We start from the raw sequence: 18498 nt of genomic DNA, 5'->3' as shown, positions 1-18498 counted from the left end.
TCGGCTTGAAGGTAGCTTATGGGAATTAGAGCATGGCAAATCAACATGATTGTGGAAAACCGGAAGTTGATGGACGCCATATTGAAAAATGTTACTTCTTAAGATAGAGAAGTGAAATTCGGCTTGAGGGTAGCTTATGGGAATTAGAGCATGGCAAATCAACGTGATTCCGGAAAACCGGAAGTTGGTGGACGCCATATTGAAAAATGTTACTTCTTAAGATAGAGAAGTGAAATTCGGCTTGAGGGTAGCTTATGGGAATTAGAGCACGGCAAATCAACGTGATTCCGGAAAACCGGAAGTTGATGGACGCCATATTGAAAAATGTTACTTCTTAAGATAGAGAAGTGAAATTCGGCTTGAAGGTAGCTTATGGGAATTAGAGCATGGCAAATCAACATGATTGTGGAAAACCGGAAGTTGATGGACGCCATATTGAAAAATGTTACTTCTTAAGATAGAGAAGTGAAATTCGGCTTGAAGGTAGCTTATGGCAATTAGAGCATTGCAAATCAACGTGATTCCGGAAAACCGGAAGTTGGTGGACGCCATATTGAAATACGTTACTTTTTAAAATAGAGGAGTGAAATTCGGTTTTATGATATTATGGATATTACTGCATTAGAAATCAACATGATTAGGAAAAACCGGACGTTAACGGAAAAATTTACTTTAATATTCCTCTTTCCTTTGGTGATTGCTTATGTTAATTAGAACATGGTCAATTTATATGATATTATAAAACCGAAAGTCGATGGACGGCATAATGAAAAATGCAATTTATTAAGATGAAGAAGTAAAATTCGGTTAGATTATAGCTCTTAATAATTCGAACATGGACAATGCATATGCTGTCTGTAAAACTGGAAGTTGATAGACGCCATGTTGAAAAAGAAATACATTTGAGTGTCGATTTAGTTTTTATTTATTAAAAATTAAATATGAATTCCATCAAACTCAGGTTTTCCAGAATCATGTTCATTTGTCATGCTCTAATTCCCATAGCTACCATCAAACCAAATTTCACTCCTCTGTCTTAAGAAGTAACGTTTTTCAATATGGCGTCCACCAAATTCCGGTTTTCCACAATCATGTTGATTTAACATGCACTAATTAGCAAGATCTACCACCAAATCGAATTTCACTTCTCTATCTTAATAAGTAACGTTTTTCAATATGGCGTCCATCAACTTCCGGTTTTCCACAATCATGTCAATTTGCCATGCTCTAATTCACATAAGCTACCGTCAAACTGAATTTCACGTCTCTTTCTTTAAAAGTAACATTTTTAAATATGGCGTCCACCAACTTCCTGTTTTCCACAATCATGTTGATTTATCATGCACTAATTAGCAAGATCTACCACCAAATCGAATTTCACTTCTCTATCTTAAGAAGTAACATTTTTCAATATGGCGTCCATGAACTTCCGGTTGTCCACAATCATGTCAATTTGCCATGTTCTAATTCACATAAGCTACCGTCAAACCAAATTTCACTTTTCTATCTTAAGAAGTAACATTTTTCAATATGGCGTCCATCAACTTCCGGTTTTCCACAATCATGTTGATTTAACTTGCACTAATTAGCAAGATCTACCACCAAACCGAATTTCACTTCTCTATCATAAGAAGTAACATTTTTCAATATGGCGTCGATGAACTTCCGGTTTTCCACAATCATGTTGATTTGCCATACACGACTTAGCATATGCTACCACCAAATCGAATTTCTCTTCTCTATCTTAAGAAGTAACGTTTTTCAATATGGCGTCCATCAACTTCCGGTTTTCCACAATCATGTTGATTTGCCATACACGAATTAGCATATGCTACCGTCAAACCGAATTTCACGTCTCTTTCTTAAGAAGTAACATATTTCAATATGGCGTCCATCAACTTCCGGTTTTCCACAATCATGTTGATTTAACATGCACTAATTAGCAAGACCTACCACCAAATCGAATTTCTCTTATCTATCTTAAGAAGTAACGTTTTTCAATATGGCGTCCATCAACTTCCGGTTTTCCACAATCATGTCAATTTGCCATGCTCTAATTCACATAAGCTACCGTCAAACCGAATTTCACTTCTATATCTTAAGAAGTAACATTTTTCAATATGGCGTCCATCAACTTCCGGTTTTCAACAATCATGTTGATTTAACATGCACTAATTAGCAAGATCTACCACCAAACCGAATTTCACTTCTCTATCTTAAGAAGTGACATTTTTCAATATGGCGTCTAATTTCCAGTTTTACCAAAATAATTTTGATTGGCAATGCCAGGTCAAACCCGAATTTTAGATCTGTAACTTAGATGGTAACATTTCTCAATATGGCGTACATTAACTTTCCCTTTTTTCCACATGTATTATTAGTTGGTAATATTCTAATTACATAAACTATCATCATGTCGAACTTTCAATATCTTGCTTGAAAATATTTTTTTTAAATATGTTCACCTTGCACCCAATATTACGTGTATTGGTTATATAAAAGTAACATTATTAATAACAAATCTCACGATTCCATATTTATTTATATATATACAATTTATATTTTATTGCCTACAACCTCAATTAATATTAGTTCTTATCGATTTTTCAAGAATTCAACAATGAAAGTTTTAAAATGAAGAGTTACGTGACATATATTTTCTGATCCATTCAATACCCATTTGATTTGCTGAAAATAGGTTTTGTTACAATTGTACCCGATCCTAAAGTTCAGATATACCCATCATGAATTTGTACCGGTATGATTCTAAGGAGAGGTACGTACCGTAACGGAACCGGCATTCAGATAAGGAACAAGTTCCATGCTTTCTGGTACGGGTATTTTAATGTTCCACTCTGTGTACCCAAAGCTGTCGTCCCCGAAGCACTCTCGGGTACGAACGGAACGGTATAGCAGAAGCGTTACTGTTCGCCTTACCAAGAGGTTCTGGTATTTTCCTTGGAACGGTCCACAGCACTTGGGCCGGTACGCGGTACCCGGTACGGAAATAACGCGGAACGGTGACAAATACCAATGAATTGCGTTACGTTACAGGTCCCTGGTTTCTAAAAGGTGTGAGGTGAATTTTCCTTTCCCTGTTTTGTCACGAAATAATGCGAAATGAACTGCAAAATGCGAAATAGACTCTTAAACACGAAATTTAGAGTTTATTCAACGACGGGACACTTTCTGAAGTAAGAATTATCCTTGGACCCCTTTATTCAGGAATAAACTTAATACTCTGGTAACAACATAAATGTGTTATTTGAAGGGACATGTTTATTTTGTGTAGCAAGTGCAGTTTTTAAATCAAATATGGGATTATATTAACAATTTTAAAACCAAAATGCTATCTTAAAACCACTTTTGAACCCAAAATTGACTCAGTTTTTGTACCAAAGTTTGCTTTTTTTATTTACCAAAAATATGTGCCTCTACCGATACATCACCATCGGTATCGGATCAGCCTTAATGTTTATTAAAGAAAAATAAAACAAGAAAAATAAACTAATCTTAGGAAAACAATCCTGAGAGAGTTAACTCACCTACTAAATCCCTCGGTGGCGCAGAGCATTTCTTCCTGTTCTGATTCTCCCATTTCTGTTGCCTCCTCTGCTCTGCTCTTTCTCTGAGAACTGCTGGGTTTTGTATAAATGCATCTTTTGATTTGTTTTCTGTTGCTCCATCTTCCTCTTCTTCGTCGCTGCTCTCTTCTGCAACTGAGCGCCACTTGGCATTAAGCCTGGAGAAACAGAATAAATTATTAATGAATAAAACCAGCAAATTTTATGTTTCTCTAACACTACAATTCTGAAAGTGTGCTCCGCGGAGCCCGATGGTTTCTCTCATCACACCTTTATACTTTAAAGTTGCACCAGCGTCTAGTTTAGAGCATCCGGAGTTCCTGACCCAACTTAGCAGGCAAAATAAAATGTGACCTATATTGTCACTGCCGAAAATGTAAATTTGACCATTTTTGACCAAATTTAACTTAGATTTAATTTTAAATTTGGTAAATTTTGACGTTTTTGACAGGGGTATCGTTGGAAAAATTTCCACCTGAAGTCTCTTACCTCTGGAATTGCAGCAGATACCCCCTGACTGGACCGCTGTTGCTTGTAAATAATGGTGGTGTTAAAAATAGTTACAGTTTGGAGGAAATGATGAGATAACATTTACATGAAGAGATTCAACTTTCTGGTAGGAACTGGTGTAGGCTTGGGGATGGTGTGGGATATGCATACACACACAGTTTCATGTGGGGGAAAGGATAGTGCATAATATTACATTACAGGACAGTAACCTTCCCCACGACATTATCAAACATGAACTTAAACCCAAGGTGAGGGTGATTGAACCTTTCATATTGCTGAGAAAACTGTAACATATCAGACCACTGACTGTAAGATGTATTATGATGCATCTTACAAGCCCGAGAATACCATTTTCCTGTTAGGAACTACATCTCCACAATATGCTACATCATCAGACATCCCTTCAGCAATGCTTAATCCTACTGATTTTTACAAATATGTATGGAGCTTTGTGAGGCAACCAGTGTACACATATTGTACCTCTTCTCCCCCCAGGATTTGAAAAAAAAAATTAAAAAAAAACCAACCCACCTAGGTGGGTTTAATCGTTTGTTTTTTTCCAGGTTTAATTGGGTTTGGTCCAGGTTTTATAAATAAAATGTGAATACATGAAATATAGTTTACTTTTGTAATTGCTGCTCAACCTACCCACTGCACTTCGCCGCGCGGCACACCAACTAGCAGACCACGACAAACCGCTAAACCATAGTAATGTTTATTTTTTATCCTTTATTCTCTTACGATTTCCTGGTTACCTCTGTGGATAGCAAGTTTGTATGTTTGAATTGATATTAGCAGATGTTGCAATAATGAATACATTACGACTTTTGTCAGAACCATCAAGAGATCAATTGCAGGTGTGTACTATTATCTTCAGTCACAAGTATAATAAAATAGTCATAGCACAGATATTTGGTCTAGGAATTAATTCGTGCGGTTGTTACGTACACATTGAAGCTGTAGTTCAAACACAAAATACATAAATACCATAAGAAAAATATTGTCCATCGCGAGCCACCACTTTCGCCCATCTGTCAGGCAAGTTACGGATTCCGTGGTGAAAGAAGTCCTCATCCTTTGAAGCGATCCAGTCAGAGACCCATTTTTCGATATCTTCTGAAGAAGTGAACCGCTGTCCAATCAAATCGTTATTCATGCAATCGAACAAGTAGTAGTCCGAAGGAGCAACCTCTGGTGAATACGGCGGGTGGGGTAAAACTTCCCATCCGACATTTTCTAAATAGGTTTTGACCGGTTTTGCGACATGTGGGCGAGCGTTATCATGTTGAAAAATAAGTTTATCATGTCTGTTCTCCCATTCTGGTCGTTTCCTGGACAGAGCTTGCTTCAAACGCATTAATTGTCATCGATAACGTTCTCCATTAATAGTTTCACCCGGTTGCAGCAGCTCATAGTACACCACACCTTTCATATCCCACCATATGCACAGCATAACCTTTGCACAGTGAATATCTCGTTTTGGTTGTGATGGACCTGGTTCACGTGGCTTCACCCAGGCCTTTTTTCGTTTCGGGTTCTCGTAATGGATCCACTTCTCATCGCCAGTAACAATGCGATGCAAAAACCACTTTCTTTTCTGTCTTTGAAGCAGCAATTCGCAAATGGTTTTTCGTCTTTCAATTCATGTGGAACCCAATGTGACATCTTTTGAATCATTCCCATGGCTTTGAGGTGTTTGGAAACTGTTGTTTGATCAACGCCTAATGCTTCTGCAAGTTCTTCCTGCGTTTGACACGAATCCTGATCGAGCAATGCTCTCAATTCTTAGTCTTCAAATTTTTTTGGCTGTCCAGGTCGCTCTTGGTCTTCCAGGTCGAAATCACCACTTCTAAACCGTGCAAACCACTTCTGACACGTTTGCTCAGCTAGCGCATGGTCACCATACACTTCCACCAAAATACGATGACTTTCGGTAGCACTTTTCTGCATGTTAAAGTAATGAAGCAGAACACCCCGCAAAAACACTTTATCTGGCACAAACTGCGCCATGTTCAGTTGACTACAAAATGCTGTTGTTGACGCGTCAATCAACTGCCCTATACTACGAACGATGCACGCTGACAGGAGTTTTCAAAGCATGTGTGGATACACGGAACTGTGGGACGATACGCTCGTTACGCCATCTCTTGTCCAGGTGCACGAATTAATTCCTAGACCAAATAGTATACATAGTATTCCCCGATAGTAATTTCTTTTTTTTTTCTTCAAGAAATACACTGTTACGTAGAACGCAATAGTTGTGTTATTGTAATAATGTAGTAATCATGTAATTCTATGCTACTTGGTATACAATGCAGTAACGAATGTACTCAATATTGAGCAAACACAAATATGTTGCTGTTCAACATACATATTGGAATATTTTGTCTAAAGTACCTGAAGAATCTGCAGCTTAATATAGGCCTATGTAATTTCTTAATAAAGATTAAATGTTTGTATTGGTGTACTGCGCTGATATATTTCATTCTACTTCATTTCAATATTGTTGTGCATTTTAGATAGCAAAATTAATCTCTAGTTATGATGACAGTCATGATCGCATTTTAAGAAAGTAAAATGCAATCTTCATTAGTATACACCTCTATGACATTCCTTCATTTCAATACCAAAGTTAATGAAAAACCTACTGGGTTTTTAAATGATTTTTTTCAACCCTGTTCTCCCCTGAGCATGGTCATTTGGACCCTTCTGCCACCTCTCCCCATCCCTCCCCCCACCCTATGCATGCTTATGCGAAAACAACGCAGATGGCCTTCTTTGTTGGTAGTTTTGAAACCACAATTTAAGGCAGCCATAGACATTGTAGCAAGAGTTTTGTCTGCAACAAGGAGCTCACATGGAAACTCCATTGAAAAGTCAAGCAACCTGGTGAATCTCTCTTTAATTAAGGCTTTAATTCTATATTCCTAACATTATCTCTTCTAAAACTAGGACTGTTCATAAACATACCATTACTTTACACACAAAAAACAAATCCTAAATTTCTGAGTTTATTTTCAAGAAAGTTATTCGATACTTCTACTGCCTCCACATTTTTGCTCGTAATCATTGATTAACATCTCAAATGTGCATTATTCACCTACGCTTTCTCTTATAATAGTTATAGACACTGACACAAAGATTGCTTGAAATATGAATTTTTCAATACAATTTAAAAACTTTTAGGAATGCAAAAATGTCACATTACCTGCGGATAGACTGCTCTTCTCCTGGCTCAGACGGCTCCCCAACGCTCACATCAAGCCCTTCGTACGTGTCATCAAACTCGTCGTCGTATTCCCATTTGTCATACATACTGCCTTCCGTGTCTATTGTGCCATATTTGGAATACATATCTCTGAGGCCTTCCAAGTCAGCTTTGTCATCCAGCAGATCGTTTACAGTCTTGTGCTTTGGCTTCCTGAAAATGTAAAAATACATATTCAAGATCATAATCAAGATTCCACTGTATACAGTAGGGATAAACTGGTATGAAAGACTTGCCAAAACTTATAAATACAGCCACATATTTATGGGAAATAAAAGATCGAGATTTCGGTACAAAAACTGGACAAATTTCAGGATAAAAAGAGAGATATAAAATAGCATTTTGTTGTTAAAACTGTGAATACAACCTTCAGTTTGTTTTTAAAAACTACACAAAAGAAACCTTTACCTTCTAATAGTGCATTTATGTAGTTATCAAGAGTATTAAGTTTATTCCTGTGTGAAGGATTTTCATCTCACATATTTACATCATAATTAATCAATTTTCTGTGAAAGGATAATTCAGGCTTCAGAAAGTGCCATGTCAGTAATTAAACTCTAAATTTCATGTATAACAGTTTATTTCGCACTTTGCAATTCATTTCACATCACTTTGTAAAAAAAAATTGGAAGGAAAATGGACCTCGTACCTTTCAGAATCATGGAAAATGAACATTACAGCACGTTATTTCACATATCGAGTTTCCGACAAAAATTAAACACGCATGCCCCTACTTATAAAATACCAATACAAGATTTACAAGTCGCGATAACCAACGTTCTACTGATCCGATATAAAATTGCACATGTTCCTTGGCAAACATGAATCATTCACTCATATACTTAATTAATGTATGCACCCACATGACCGAATTGGGTTTTGCTTTGAAAACAAACTGAACATTAAGCATTTATAAAGCATTTAAGCATTTTATGGGATGTGGAGGTATAGGTGACACAAGCAAGTCACCATATTTTAGCCTTAACAATTTGGTAAGATGCATTGCAAATAAGATTTTAAGCAACTCTTTACAACATAGTATGAACTTACTTTTTCCCTCTGTGAATCCTTGATGTGTCAATATTATCACGGGTCATTACGTCGAATTCATCACCATCAAACACATTTAGCCTAGGAACGTAGCCGTTCTGTAATTCCTGGAAAACAAAATACCTAAATTGATACATATACGAGGCACATTTAAAAATAAGGGCCGATTGATTATATCAAAGAACAAAAGAAGTGTAGCAACACTGTATTAGTGGTTACAAACACATACATATCTGCTTCATCTCTCAACATCCTCACCATAATTTTCGAAGGAATTTTGGTACCGTTGAATAAGCTTTTTATACTCTCTGCATAGAGGTTTGCCACCTGAGAGTTACGCCAATCCAGCACTGCTATCTTCAACACCTCAGTTTTTGCAAATCATTGAGATGCAAGCCACTTTTGAGGAGCATGTGGGCATGGTAGTCACTAGGTTCAAGGTGCAGATTATACGGGGAGTGATCAAAAAGTTCCCATTCAAAACTCTCAATCGTCTGAAGAGTGAGAGCAACAGTGTGTGGTCTAGCGTTGTCATGGATATGAACAGTTCCTGAACATTCAAAGTAGTTGGTTCTGTGTGGTACGTCTTAGTTTTGATAGTGTTTCACAGTATGCCTGCGATGTATTGTTTTCCACTGCTCCATGAAATACACCAAAAACACACCTTGTTGGTCTCAGAACACAGTTGTTATGACTTTTCGTGCATATGGACAGGGTTCCCACGCAAACTCCAAATCCATTTTCCCTGAGTTTTCCAGAATCCTCATATTTTTTTCCAGAGTATTGAATGCACAGTAAATGACTAGTATAATTTTACAATTGCCTCCTCCATTTCCCCTCATAGCCATACAATCCTCACCTTCTTTATTACTGTTGTTTTATGATGCAAATAACCAAACTAGTTCAATAATAAAATAAAATTACACTTCTTTGCATGCAATTAAGAACAAAGATGACCAGCTTTCTAGAACTTTAAACAACTCTGAAACAATTTCTAACATATCTGATATAGAACACTGAAATATTTTCACACTTTTCATACATGTTTATAAATGGATACAATATCAATTAATCTGTAATGCATACAATAATAGTTAAGACAAACAAATTATTGGAATTTTTAAAACATATAAAAATGAAGTGACAATTATTAGTACCGATTTAAAAAGGAATAATAAGTTACCGAGACTGAAATATAAAAGAAGAAATGTACTTAATGTCTGATACAGCAAATTAAGAAACTTTACTTCTCAGAAGCTTCAAGTTTTTTTTAATTGTTCTGCAATAGCCTTTGCTTCTTCTTGCATCTTTTGTTGGTTGGCTTGTAAAGCACGGATCTCACTTGCTTTACGTTTCATTTATTTCCTTTTGTCGTCTTTGTGATCACATTTCTTTCTCATCTTCTGCAATGCTTCTTCGTATCTAATACGTGCACCTTTAACACTCTGGATCATATCTTTGCTTAATTCTACATTTGACACTCCTCCTACCACTTTCACTGCCTCATAAACTTGCCGAATAGCCACAACAGACTCTTCTTTCAAGTTTTCTATTAAAACCTGCTTATTTACAGAAAAGACCCCACTTTCCACATATGCAATGTCATGTGATAAAATCAAAACCAACTTAAAAGTGCTCCAAAAGAGCCTAATCTAAGATGAAGAAGTGAGGAATGCTAGTACATAATGGTAAGTTAGTGACAGTTGCAAGTGCAAGTGTGATGGGGGGTTAAGTATACACCATTCGACTGGCCTTCACCTCATGATATCTGTTGAGAAAACTATTTCACTACATGATATTAATGTAGATGTGCTGGTCCTACAAGTAATTCCATTTTACACATATGTGAGCTTTTGAGGAATGTAAAAATTCACACGTCATGTCATGACTATAACAATAGTTGAACAAGATCAAAAACTTAAAATATGAACAAGTATTTATGAACAGTACATAATTCATATATGGCACTAGTAAGTAAATATTTAAAATTCTGTTCAAAATGCAGTAAATACACAATCAACAATATTGTACACAAAAGATGGCAGAAAATAAATATTTCCCTAAACAGAACACTCCACTTTTTTACTATTTTGTAAAAAACAGAAGGAAGAAAAAACTTAAAACTACTCCCTAATAAGGGAAATCAGATGAACACTGGTTCACTTTGGACATCAGGTTATCTTTATTATGAGTTTTCCACATCTTGAAATATATTTTACGTCATGTAAAAGATCGAAATCGGCTAATTAAATTTAAAAAAGCACAAAATTTATGAGGGTATACACTTGGTCACCAATCCTGGAATCACATTTAAAAACAAGAAACAGACAAACAAATAGATAAAAGTTCCTTGCTGAAAGAGAAATGCTACAACAGCCTGGATTATCCACAGACAGGAGCATATTATAATCCATCAGTTTTGATTCATTGGGAACCATTAATCAATTACAAGATTTTCCCTGAGACTTGTATTTTCTTCAAATTCCCTTAGATTTCCAGGTTTTCCAGGTGTGTGGAAACCCTGTATGGAGTTTTCTTGAACTTTTTCGTCTTTGGTGAGTGTGAATGTACAAACTTTGCCCTATTCTTCCTTCACTCATTACATTCAAATCATTTCAACAGCATTGTGACCTTGGCATTAAGAAATTGAATCACGTATTGTACTTCTTAACAGCCCACTGTGTATTCACGCAGCCATTTTAACACACTCTAACTCACACGATAACCAACAGCTGACTAGCAAAAATATGATTGTTAGGTCAGCAATGGATCCGTTTATGTTATTGCAGATGCACGATTCGACCACTGTTGCCAGTCATTTTTTATAATCAGCCCTTTCTTTTGAAATGCACCTCGTACATGTAATTTTTTTGCATAGCACTTCTTTACTTCCCTGTGTCTCTTATATCAATTATTAATTGATATTTAATTTACAAATAAATGTATGATGAAGGGAGTTTGTATTCTCCTGAAAAACTATATAAAGAAATCAAGCTCTCTATTTATGGTTTGGTGACTCCTGTGTTAGAATAAACAGGTCTTAAAATATTACTCTATTTACTGCCAGAATAGCAAAAATATAATTTCTGACACAAAGCGAATGAAAACTTTCACAAAATACACAAACACAAACTCACACACACAGTATTTAGCACATGTGACAAAACCATACCACTCAATCCAGCCACTATACTGAAGTTGTGAAACCTTATATTTGAATTGTATAGCTACGACCAATATATTAATAGACAAAATAACATGAGAACTAACAAATAGAAAACTATTTCTCGGAAGAGGTTCTCTCTCATTAGCTTCAGTTATACAGTATAATCACCCCTGGGCCTCCCCCTTGGTGCAGTGGTTGCGTCATTGTCTTGTAATCAAGGGGTCCCGGGTTCGATGGAGGCACAAGTGGTTCGGATCCCACTTTAAACTGTAGGTCCAGTCCCGATTAGCCTTACTGTGCATAAAGTGTACTTAAAACAGCAACGTAAACCAAACCAAAGTATAATCACCCAGAAACTACAGTGCCTTTCACGGTCAAGTTGGCTGTGTAGCGGCAGCTAGCATGCCGGGCAGTGACTGCCAGAAAACTGGATGCAACATCCACGTAACTGGAACCACTAGCTATGTAATGAACTAAGCTCATTGTGTTTAGTATTACTTGTGCTTTTCTGCAGTCTAATAATGTCACGGTAAACGTACAATTTAAAACAATGAATTAATATGTACGATTCTTACATCATTACGAATTATTGTAGGGAAGTTAGAAGGTGTTTGGAGACAGTATTTAAAAACTTATGAATGAATTGAGGGAAACAGGGTATGTTCTTGATAAGAAGCGAAGGGTGACACTGCATGTGCTTACTGAGGAGAAACTAGACGATGTTGGAGCACGATTGAATTGGAACATAGTACTCAAAAATCCCTCTAGTGTCTCACACAAAGAACAGTCATTTCCATGATGTCTGTGTGGTGAGCTATCAAACTTCTACACCTGAAGTCATACATTAGAAGAATTGAAAGAAAACATCAGGAGAGAAATTGAACCAATTTCGGAAGAGGAACTGCTACGCGTTAGGTGAAAAATTCCTTAAAAAAATGCCGTAAATTTGTAGAAGCAGGAGGACATTTCCAACACCTCTTGTAACAAGATACGTAAGAAAAGTAAAATGTAAAGTGCTCCTCTGTGCATTACACCATGCCCCTGGTCGCCTTTACCCTCCAGAATTTCCTCCCGGTACCCACTTTATACGATGCTGGGTGGGCACCGGAGCCGTTTGAAGAGGTGGAAAAAATCCACGTTCTCTCCCAGCGGGAATCAAACCTGGGTCTCTCGCATGGTAGTCAAGACACCCTAACAACTGAGCTACCGTGCTCATTTCCTATGTAACTCTCAATGTAATTGTACGAGCTTATTTCATTACATAACTAGCGGTTCCAGTTACGCGGATGTTGCATCCAGTTTGCTGCCAGACGCACTCTCATTGCCCTTCACGCTAGCCACTGCTGCACAGCCAACATGACTGTAAACGGCACTGGATAACATATTCATGAACAAACAAAAATCTTACCTTATCCTTCTTGTCTTTTGCCATGTGCCTATCCAATCCTTTCAATTTCTCTGGTAAGGTATCTTCTAGGACAGCATTTATCACATTTTCACTCTTGTAATTGTAATACTCTAGGCAGTGCTGAAAGGAGAAATAGGAAACTCATAAATTAACCAACAGTATTTTTAAAAAACAACAATATTTTAAAATAAATGTTATGTAAGATTACTATGTGGCTCTAAGAATAAATACATGTCCAAATGCTAATATCCTACCATTTCATTTTCAGGCTGTACATAGAAAGCACTATACTGTCTCAAGTTGATCTGTTGGTGTAGTGGTACACTACCTCCTCAAATTACAACTGGTGGGAATAAACACTGTGGTCCCGTCACGACTGACACAAATTTTCATGTAGGAATATTATAAGTCCAGACTTTTATGTAGAATTAATATATGAAACATTAACTTACACATGTAGTAAAACTGCTGAAAAATGCAGCCAAATACATAGTGATGGTGAAGTGATCAAATATGTAAAGAAACTACAGGGTGCGGCAAATGAACCTGACGGTTTTTAGTCACAAATAAAAACAAAACTCTTTCATGCAACAAAGTCATTTTAATATATGTTGTACTACATCTCAAAGCATTTAAGGAAAATCAGCATGAGCGCCAGTTTCTTGATAAGGACAGTTCATTTTTTTTTGACTCCTCAAAACAGAGACCTGAATTCGTTTGATGTGAACTTTTCAATGTCCACCAGGTGTTCTATTCAATGCTGAAGCCACCTTACCCACAGTAAATTGGTATTCTGACTGGGAACATGAAGATTACGGTGAATGTTATAGTATTTTTTCTTGTATGTACATATTGCTTGCATTGTAGAATTATTTCTCTTGTAGACTACGGTTATTACAAGCATAATAATATCTCAGGAGAACACACGGGAACCATTATTATAACTGTATGTATCTTTAATCAAACTAAAAATAAATGTCTGATGAAGAGAGCGTGTGTTCTCCTGAAACGTCACAATGAAAAACTCTGTTTTTATGCCTGCAATAACCATAGATTACAAGAGAAAGAATGTTAAAGTACTGACGGAAGGCATCTTTGCAATTAGTCAAAGCGGCAGAAAAGTGAAGTAAAATAAACTAAATCAATTAGTCAGTCACTGTGATAGCAAACATTCTTGACCCCAAGTATAATTTCTTGACTTTTAATTGACTTCTTGACCACTTGTTGATTTCTTGACTGGTAGACATCTAGTGTTAAAGAGTATTGGTATCGGCTCACTCCTAGTGTTAAGCTAACCACTTTGCCACAGAGGATGGCACTGTGTAGTATGTATGAGTGGAGAGAGAAAAATTGTGTTACCTCCAAGAAACCATCTCCCAAGTCGGGAAAGATATCCTTGACTTCTGTGATGAGGGACTCCAATTGGACTCCTGTAAGTTTGGCACTAACTGCAGCTCCTTCCAACTCTGCATTGTCTCCGCCTGATGCAACCTGGGAGGAACCATTAACCTGTCGAATGCAAGAACAAACTCACATCAACTCCTATGTTTACGAGATATATAAAGTGCTTTTTTACCCCCATAAACACCTATGTTTACGAGATATATACAGTATTTTTTAACCCCTGCCTATGTTCTATAAGCATCTTTTCTTCATGGGTGCAAATAAAACCCACTGAAGGAAATACAGATAAACATAGTGGAAGACCAATTTAACATTTTTCTGCATTATACATTGAATGTTATAATATGTTCTGTGATTTTACATTTCCCTGAATGTTATGTTTCTTCAGTTTGGTCCCTTCAAAATTGTAAAATCAAGGTTCCAGTGTGCATAAAATACAGTGGTACAATCACGAATAAATATATCCCACTAGTTTTATCCAGAGCCTATTGATAACATTGTTTTGGTATGATTTACAACCAACTGACTTATAAAGAGTTAGAGAGTGAGTGAGTGAGAGAGTGAGAGAGATAGTGAGAGAGAGAGAGAGAGAGAGAGAGAGAGAGAGAGAGAGAGTGAGAGTGAGAGAGAGAGAGAGAGAGAGAGAGAGAGAGAAACTGAGAAGGCAAGGAGGCAGCCATGTAGGTCACGGATCCAAGCTGTGTCTGCCGGCTGCCGAGAGTTCACTGCAGGGCCGTCAGAAGCCGTAGTGCCCAAGCCAGGGCCCGTCTAGAGGCGAGACCCTTCAGGCCACCCAGTGGGACCAGCATCCAGGATCAAGATAAGTACCTGCCCTTTTATGGTGCTTTTCCTTCCGCTCCTAACTTCTCCCATTTAGTCAACTGGAGTGCTGTTACTAACACACTAAAACTCAGTCAACTAGCCATTTAGTTGTGTTTCTTTAATTTAACTGCTCTACCTCTGACTCACCGCCCGTTGGTCAATTGGTCTTACCCTCCACGACAGAGGGTGAAATCCGGTATGGCTAAGGTTTTAACGCCACCATTGTGTCTCTAGGGACCAGGCCGGGAACAGAACCTTAACTTGTTATTTTGAGAAAATTAGTCTAATTTAACTGCACTAGCACATAAGTTGAATTACAGTCTAACTTATATTCTGCTTTTAAAGTGTAGCACTGGAGCAAGGATACTTTATAATAAATTATAACCTACCTTTGCCTCAGAAGTTTGATTCTGGATGGAATTCACTTTATGCTTCACCGATTTTGTACGCTTCTTATTCTCAATCGGGTCATTGTAGTAGGCTAATATTGCTTCAAATATAAACTCACACTTCTCAGTGTATCTTACACCCATTAAGGAATATACAGCATCATTCTTTATATTGAACAACACACAAGTCGAGTCAAATTTTCCTTAATTTTATAAAACTTCACTATATTTTAGGCATTTTAAAGTTTTCCACCTTGAAAAACCTACATTTCAGGTTTACTGTATTGGTGGTTGAAAATTGAGTGGATTCTGTTTAATTCAAATTACTCAGTAATTTGAACAGAAGTTTATTACTCTTGAAATCATCTATAATGGTGGGTGTTTTGGTTAATTCGATTATTTTTCATGTCTCCTTGGGGTGCGAAAAGAGTCCACTATCTTATACACAGAATCAGAATATTTTTATTCCAGCACATTTATTCCAACAAAACCCTAAAATGTCAAAGAAATGTATTAACAGGACTCTTGCATTCATTAAATATTTATACATATACAAGGGCTGTTCAAAAAGAAACTTCTACAAAACTGAGAAAATGGTAATATTCAGCAGCTATTTGGACCTTTCTCCTTCAAGATACTTCCCTCCACTGTGCACACACCACTCCCAGCATTTCTTCCAGTCCTGGAATGCCTGTTGGAATTCCAATTTTGGAATGGCCTGTAGGTCCCGCAGCGAATTTTCCTTGATCTCTTCTATTGTCTGGAATCTTTGACCTTTAAGGGTTGATTTCAACTTGGGGCAGAGGAAGAAGTCTGCTGGTGCCAAATCAAGGTAGTAGGCCAGTTGTGGGACAACAGGTGTCTGGAGCTTTGCCAAAAACTCCCTAACAATGAGTGAGGCATGAGCACATGCATTATTCTGATGAACTATCCAGGACTTGTTCTGCCATCTGTGGCCTATTGCACCACACCTTTTCTCGTAATCGTTGCGTGACAAAGTAGAATGCTGAAACTTCACGTACGGTGAGACGATGGTTTGCATGTATGACTTCTTGCACCCTTCCCACATGATTGATGTCAGTAGAGGTGGATGGGTGTCCAGATTTTGAGTTGTTCTTGATTGAGGTTCGACCTGACTTCAAACGTACGTACCATTTGTAACACACTGTTGAACTGAAATATTTCTCGCAATAGGCTTCATGTAACGTGTCCTGCGTTTCTTTGAAAGTTTTCTGCAATTTCACACAGAATTTCACATATATTCGCTGCTCTTCCAGTTCCATCATGGTAGGGTAATTGAAAATCACCACGGGCACTCAACGCAATCTACTGTGTTATTGCGGTTACCAACAGCTTTGAAACTGGGACAAAGTTAATGACTAAGGACACCGCCAGGCACCACCACTGTTGGTTCTCTTCAACAAACTTTACAAAATGAGTTCGGTTTCTTTTCTAACAGGTCTTGTTGTTGTTCAATTGGTGTTTTAAGTCCACTTTATGCACAGTAAGGCTAATCGGTTGATTGATTTAGTTTATTTTACTTCGCGTTTTGTGCCTCTTTGCTAATTTGCAAAGATGAGGATGAGTGATGAAATGATGAAATTGATGAATGGACATTCACAAACAACCAAGCCCGACCGGGATTCGAACCTGGGACCCTTGGTGTTAAGGCTAATCGGGACTGGACCTACAGTTTAAAGTGGGATCCAAACCACTTGTGCCTCCACCGGGTATCGAACCAGGGGCCCCTTGATTACAAGGCAGCGACACTACCACTGGGGCATCGGGGAGGCCCCTTTAACAGGTCTTGTATTACAACAAACTCTATTTGTAGGTGGAATTACGTACTTTCAAATTTTTCTAATCACAGCTCCATACTTCCACCAAGTAGAGCATTAGGAGCATTGGAAAGTAGTGGTTGAAATGTATTCACCAATGCTGAACAATACTTTCTGGAGACATCTTTTGAGGTCCACAAAATCACAACAGCAAATGTACAAATATTGTACAAAACTAAAACTAAACAAAACTCTGTTCAATATTTCAACGTGAATCAATCTAACATTTCTTTCCCACACCAACATGCAATTTGAAGAACATTAAAAGGATACAGATCGGGATATATTTGACCAATCATATCGAAGTCAGCGTCCACATGATATTTGGAATGGTAATCACAGATAAAAGTCTTCTCCGACAGACAGTCCCCGAGAAGATTCAAATACTCGTCCACTTCCTTTCTCCCACCTTCGGCACTTTCATTTCTGCAACAATAACAAAAATAATAACTGATGGGGTAAGTTAATACATTTACAGTGATTGTTGACTGAAATGACCATATTTACAAACATTACTACACAATATACTGAGAATTAGGGATGGATCGACATGAAACTTTAGCCAATATCGACACAGTACCAATATAAAATTTCCAAATGGTCATTGAAGAACCTGAATGGTTCATTGACCTTCTTAACAAATATATAGGGTGTCCATAAAGTCTCCTTACAACTTCAAGCTTTTATTCCAAACATATATGAAGAGATAATTAAATGGAATTTGTCGCATAGTAGCAGTATATATTGAAGTTTTTTTCATAACTTAATAAACCTCAATATGGGCACCATTGCTTGCACGAAGGACATCAAGGTGAAAATCGATTTCGCGCCATGTCCGCTCTAGCATAGCCTCATCAATGGTGGCAATGGCATCAGTGATCCTTTGTTTGAGGTCAGTAATGTTCCGTACATTTGTTCGATACACAGTGTCTTTAACGTAGCCCCATAGAAAGAAATCTATGGGCATTATGTCTGGTCAACGAAGTGGCCAGGGAATAGGTTCCAATTCACCTACCGGGAAATGTTTGGTCCAGGAAGTCAGGAACATTTAAACCCCAA

General features: G+C 37.4%; 1 protein-coding gene across 1 annotated transcript in view; it reads right to left on the bottom strand.

Annotated features, from left to right (window-relative positions):
* Nucleotides 1-18498, bottom strand: part of LOC145996171 (activating signal cointegrator 1 complex subunit 2) — a 59862-nt gene that overhangs the window by 6152 nt on the left and 35212 nt on the right. Inside the window, exons 8-14 of the mRNA XM_083132522.1 lie at nucleotides 17713-17865; nucleotides 15602-15734; nucleotides 14346-14495; nucleotides 12987-13106; nucleotides 8413-8519; nucleotides 7303-7515; nucleotides 3546-3742 (exon numbers count right to left, since the gene is read on the bottom strand). Coding sequence (XP_082988648.1) covers nucleotides 3546-3742; nucleotides 7303-7515; nucleotides 8413-8519; nucleotides 12987-13106; nucleotides 14346-14495; nucleotides 15602-15734; nucleotides 17713-17865 — 1073 coding nt within the window. The remainder of the gene's footprint in view (nucleotides 1-3545; nucleotides 3743-7302; nucleotides 7516-8412; nucleotides 8520-12986; nucleotides 13107-14345; nucleotides 14496-15601; nucleotides 15735-17712; nucleotides 17866-18498) is intronic.

This window comes from Lepisma saccharinum, chromosome 12 (genome assembly GCF_977018435.1).
Source record: "Lepisma saccharinum chromosome 12, izLepSacc3.1, whole genome shotgun sequence".
NCBI lineage: Eukaryota > Metazoa > Arthropoda > Insecta > Zygentoma > Lepismatidae > Lepisma > Lepisma saccharinum.
Note: the sequence above shows the minus strand (reverse complement) of the source record. Positions and strands in the feature narration are given on the sequence as shown.